At 51.8% G+C, this 5,782-nt stretch overlaps 1 protein-coding gene across 1 annotated transcript in view; it reads left to right on the top strand.

Moving 5' to 3' along the window:
* The first annotated feature begins 3,330 nt into the window (after window positions 1–3,330).
* Window positions 3,331–5,782, top strand: part of CECR2 (CECR2 histone acetyl-lysine reader) — a 78,703-nt gene continuing 76,251 nt past the window's right edge. The window contains exon 1 of the mRNA XM_077468869.1: window positions 3,331–3,511. Coding sequence (XP_077324995.1) covers window positions 3,398–3,511 — 114 coding nt within the window. The 5' untranslated portion in view covers window positions 3,331–3,397. The remainder of the gene's footprint in view (window positions 3,512–5,782) is intronic.

Here is a 5,782-nt window from a genome sequence, read left to right as displayed (position 1 = left end):
ATAGTATGGCTGATATCGCACTGCATTCGGTGAAAACACGCACAGGACCCTTTTTTCTGTTCGGACCAGAATCGGATCGCATGTGTGTTTACATATATGTGATCCGATTCATTACCGAACTGTCAGTTCGCAGTCCGATATGCGAGCTGAAATAGGGGTGTCGTTAACATATAATGACACTCCCCAGCAGGTCGCATATGCCGTGCATGTCAGGTGCGATGCGGGAACCCGCAGTTGATTTGCAGGGTTCTTGCATTGCAATAGTGTGAACCGGCCCTAAAGGTCAGTGTTTTTTAGATTAAATCACATAGCAATGGGCATATCTGTTCTAGTTCTCCACTGGTTACTCTGGGCTGCTTTCAAACTGATCCGCAGGTGCAGCGAAGTGCACGACACCTGCAGGATATAATAGAATTCTATGGCAAAGTGCACCTAAGTCGCAGGTGCACTGGGCTGCACCCGTATGAGGGTAAACCGCAGCACATCAGTGTGAAAGCAGCCTTTATGCCACGTACACACGAGCGAAATGTCTGACAGAAAAAGTCAAACAGGAGCTTTTCATCGTATATTCTGATCGTGTGTGTGCCCCATCAAACTTTTTACGTCGAAAATTGTGATGGACGCAGAAATAGAACACGTTCTAAATATTTCCTATTGGAAAACCGCTCGTCTGTATGCTGTTCCGACGGACCAAAAACTACGCATGCTCTGAAGCAAGTACGAGATGGAAGCTATTGGCTACTGGCTATTAAACTTCATTTTTCTAGTCCCATCGTACGTGTTGTACGTGACCTCGTTCTTGATGATCGGACTTTGGTGTGATCGTGTGTACGCAAGACAGTTTCAGCGGAATTCCATCGGAAAAACCTTCAGAGTTTATTCCGACTGGAAAACCGGTCGTGCGTACAGGTCATTAGGCTCCTTTCACACAATCGGTCCAAAAAATGGACAGGCTGACCCAATCAGACCCTCCATTCACCTCTATAGTGGACTTGTGTCTGTTTACACCCGCTTACCTCCAATCCGATCCGTCTGGGCAGATCAGAGGGCCCATAGAGTAGGGTGGGCTGTGTCCACTCTGAATACAGAGGGGACATGGACCTGTCATCTACCCACTCTGCTCATTGTGGCCAGCGGTCGCTTAAGTGTGAAGTATGCAGTACAGTGTATAATGTATTGTGCAGTGAAGTATACAGTGTTGTGTGTACATTGTATTTTGTTGTGTAGTATACAGTATACTCTGTATGATGAATTGTGGTGTGTTATGTACATTGCATTGTGTTGTATACAGTGTGTGGTGTAGTATGCAGTGTGTTGTGTTGTATAAAGTGTGTTGTGTAGTCTAGTATATAGTGTGTAGTGTACTGTAGTATACAGTGTAGTATACAGTGTGTTGTGTACTTTGTATAGTACACAGTGTGTAGTGTACATTGTGTTGTATAGTATAAAGTGTGTTGTATAGTACATTGTGTTATGTACATTGCATTGTGTAGTATAGTATACAGTGTGTGGTGTAGTATACAGTGTGTAATATACAGTGTGTGGTATAGTATACAGTGTGTAGTATACAATGTGTTGTGTACATTGTCTACTGTAGTATACAGTGTGTGGTGTACATTATATTGTGTAGTATACAGTGTATAATGTTGTGTACATTGTATTGTGTAGTGTAGAATACAGGTTGATAGTATACAGTGTAACAGTGTGTAGTATAGTATAGTATACAGTGTGATGTATACACAGTATTGTAGTATACAGTGTGTAATATTGTATACAGTGTGTTGTGTACATTGTATTGTGTAGAGTAGTATACAGAGTGTAATGTAGTGTAATGTATCGTGTAGTATACAGTGTATTGTTGTGTACATTGTATTTTAGTATACAGTGTATTGTTGCATTGTGTACATTGTATTGTATTGCATAGTGTAGTATACAGTGTGTTGTGTACATTGTATTGTCTATAGTAGTATACAGTGTATAGTGTAGTATATGGTAATGTGTAGAGTGGTATACAGTGTGTAGTGTAATATAGTATATACACTGTATTGTGTAGTATACAGTGTATTGTTGTGTACATTGTATTGTGTAGTATACAGTGTAGGGTTGCCGCCTGTCCAGGATTCACCTGGACAGTTCGGGTTTGGAATCATTTGTCCGGGTTTCAGACTGCCTGAAACCCGGACACATTAGTTAGTCTGAACTATGGCTTCCCAGGGTTGCTGGCTGCAGTTGTCTAAGCTGAAAGTGTCTGTTACACCCTTTCATACTGCTCAAAGCCAGCACTACCCCCCCCCCCCCCCCAAACACACACACACAGGGAGAGGAGAGAGACCTCTTCCCCCCACCCCTACGGGTCTGCCCACACTCCATTCCCCGGCACTGTGCCTCAGAAAAGGAAAGTTGGGGCCGGAAAAATATGAATTCAGCAGCCTCAGATACATCTGGATGAGAGATGCTGACTGCCAAGGGGTGAGTGAGCTCACCATCCATCCCTGTTTGTGACTGAAGTCTCCCCCTTCTCTCTCCTGCCTCTGAGTGAGTACACTAAGGTAAATCAGGGTTCTCAGAGCACCCCTTACATCAGATTTCCCCTTTAAACCAGAGGCCACAGTATTCCCCCTTACATTAGAGTCCTCTCTGTACATCAGAGTTCTCAGTGTTCCCCCTTACATCAGGGTTCCCAGAGCATCCCTTATGTTAGAGTCCCCAGAGTTCTCCCTTACATCAGAGTCTGCAGAGCCCCCCTTACAGTGAAAGGGAACTCAGCAAGTGCAGATGTAAAAAGGGGAACTCTGTGGGCTCTGATGTAAAGGGGGACTCTTGTTATTAACTTCATATGATTAGAAATGTCATTTAATAGCAAAATATATGTATAGTTTTTACTATAAAAAAAAATTGGCGTGCTCCACTAAAGTGTTCAGGTTTGACTTGAACAAAAGGTGGCAACCATAATACAGTGTATTGTTGTGTACATTGTATCGTGTAGTATCCAGTGTATTGTGTAGTATACAGTGTATTGTTGTGTACATTGTATAGTATACAGTGTATTGTTGTGTAGTGTAGTATTGTTTTGTGTTATTTTTCTCAGTTCAGCGTTTTGTTGTACGGAGTAGCGAAATAGTGGGCGGGGTCCAGGGGGCGTGCTTCTCTCTGCCAAGGCCCCTCCCATGCTTCTTTACAATACCCGCTGCTCTACTCAGGTCCCCTCCCTTGGCCCCGCCCCACTCACATTGTCCCTGCACGCTGGAGAGTCCTGGCCCTTCCTTCCGCCACGCCCCACTCACATTGTCCCTGCACAGTAGCCTGCTCAGGCCCCGCCCCTGTCCCCGCCCCACTCACATTGTCCCCGCAGCTGGGCGCACGCCGTGTCCGGGCTGGGGGCGCCGTTGGGCTCGGGATGCCCCCGGATGAGGGTCTGGGGGAGCTCCGCTCCTGCTGGCGGGTCCCGGCCATCGCCCACTTCTGCTCTCTTTTCCGCACCGCCTTCCGCTTGCCCGACTTCAGTATAGAGGTAAGTCCTGGGAACAGTGCTTGGGTCGGGGGTGGGGGCAGTGCTTACTATAGTGCTTGGGGGGGGAGGAGGAGGACAGAGCTAAAAGTTCGCTCGCAATGATGTTGGATTGTTGTGTGATTAGGATGCCTTACATCGCCGGGGTCTGCACTCTCGGAGGATTGGCCGGAGGGGACAAAGTGCTGGGGGTGTAGAGGGGGACACTACTGGGAGTGCCGGGTGTAGTGGGGTCACAGTGCAGGGGGGATCTGAGGGGGAGGGGTGTACCGTCTGGGGGTACGGTGGGTGTAGAGAAGTTACAGTACTGGAGGTACTTGAAAGTGTAAAGGGTAACAGCGTTGGGTATAGAGGGGATAACAGTACTGCTGATACCTCTAGTGTGACGTGCTGGGGGCTTCAAAGATGAAGAAAGGGTAACAGTACTGGGTGTGTCTACAGTACATGGGGTAACAGTGCTGGGGTTATCGAGGGTATTGGGGATGTATAGTAACAATGCCGAGGGTGCCTATGATCTAGAGAGAATAACAGTGCTTGGGGTACAAGAAGTTTAGAGGGGTTAATAGTGCTGGGGTTTTCTGGGGTGTAGAGGGGTTAACAGTGCTGAGGCGGATCTGGGTTGTAGAGGGTATACAGTGCCAGAGGTATGTGGGGTGCAGAGGGATTCCCAGTACTGGGGGTATATGGGGTGCAGAGAAGTTTATGGTGTTGGGGGTTTCTGGGATGTAGAGGGGTTGACGGTGCAGAGGGTACTTGGGGTGTGAGGGGGGGCTGGGGGTACTTCGGTGTAGGAAGGTTGAGGGGGCTGGGGGTACTCGGGGTGTAGGAAGGTTGAGGGGGCTGGGGGGTGTAGGAGGGCTGGGGGTACTCGGGGTGTAGGGAGGTTAACGGCACTGGGGGGTGTAGGGGGTCTGGGGGTACTCTGGGTGTAGGAAGGTTGGGGGGCTGGGGGTACTTGGGGTGTAGGAAGGTTGGGGGGTCTGGGGTGTAGGAAGGTTGAGGGGGGTGTAGGGGGTCTGGGGGTACGCGGGTGTAGGAAGGTTGAGGGTGCTGGGGGGGGTGTAGGGGGGCTGGGGGTACTTGGGGTGTAGGAAGGTTGAGGGGTGCTGGGGGGGTGTAGGGGGGCTGGGGGTACTTGGGGTGTAGGAAGGTTGAGGGGGCTGGGGAGGTGTAGGGGTACTTGGGGTGTAGGAAGGTTGAGGGGGCTGGGGGTACTTGGGGTGTAGGAAGGTTGGGGGGTGTAGGGGGATGGGGGTACTTGGGGTGTAGGAAGGTTGAGGGTGCTGGGGGGGTGTAGGGGGGCTGGGGGTACTTGGGGTGTAGGAAGGTTGAGGGTGCTGGGGGGGTGTAGGGGGGCTGGGGGTACTTGGGTTGTAGGAAGGTTGAGGCTGCTGGGGGGGGTGTAGGGGGCTGGGGGTACTTGGGGTGTAGGAAGGTTGGGGGGGTGTAGGGGGGCTGGGGGTACTTGGGGTGTAGGAAGGTTGAGGGGGCTGGGGGTACTTGGGGTGTAGGAAGGTTGAGGGGGCTGGGGGTACTTGGGGTGTAGGAAGGTGGGGGGGTGTAGGGGGATGGGGGTACTTGGGGTGTAGGGAGGTTGAGGGGGCCTGGGGGGTGTAGGAGGGCTGGGGGTACTCGGGGTGTAGGGAGGTTAACGGCACTGGGGGGTGTAGGGGGTCTGGGGGTACTCTGGGTGTAGGAAGGTTGGGGGGCTGGGGGTACTTGGGTGTAGGAAGGTTGGGGGGTCTGGGGGTGTAGGAAGGTTGAGGGGGGTGTAGGGGGTCTGGGGGGTACGCGGGGTGTAGGAAGGTTGAGGGTGCTGGGGGGGGTGTAGGGGGGCTGGGGTACTTGGGGTGTAGGAAGGTTGAGGGTGCTGGGGGGGTGTAGGGGGCTGGGGGTACTTGGGGTGTAGGAAGGTTGAGGGGGCTGGGGAGGTGTAGGGGTACTTGGGGTGTAGGAAGGTTGAGGGGGCTGGGGGTACTTGGGGTGTAGGAAGGTTGGGGGGGTGTAGGGGGATGGGGGTACTTGGGGTGTAGGAAGGTTGAGGGTGCTGGGGGGGGTGTAGGGGGGGCTGGGGGTACTTGGGGTGTAGGAAGGTTGAGGGTGCTGGGGGGTTGTAGGGGGGCTGGGGGTACTTGGGTTGTAGGAAGGTTGAGGCTGCTGGGGGGGGTGTAGGGGGCTGGGGGTACTTGGGGTGTAGGAAGGTTGGGGGGGTGTAGGGGGGCTGGGGGTACTTGGGGGTGTAGGAAGGTTGAGGGGGCTGGGGGTACTTGGGGT

Source organism: Lithobates pipiens, unplaced genomic scaffold (assembly GCF_037356315.1).
Source record: "Lithobates pipiens isolate NorthernLeopardFrog02 unplaced genomic scaffold, aLitPip1_a1.2 Scaffold_8, whole genome shotgun sequence".
In the NCBI taxonomy this organism is placed as follows: domain Eukaryota; kingdom Metazoa; phylum Chordata; class Amphibia; order Anura; family Ranidae; genus Lithobates; species Lithobates pipiens.
This window is presented reverse-complemented; position numbering and strand designations above follow the sequence as displayed.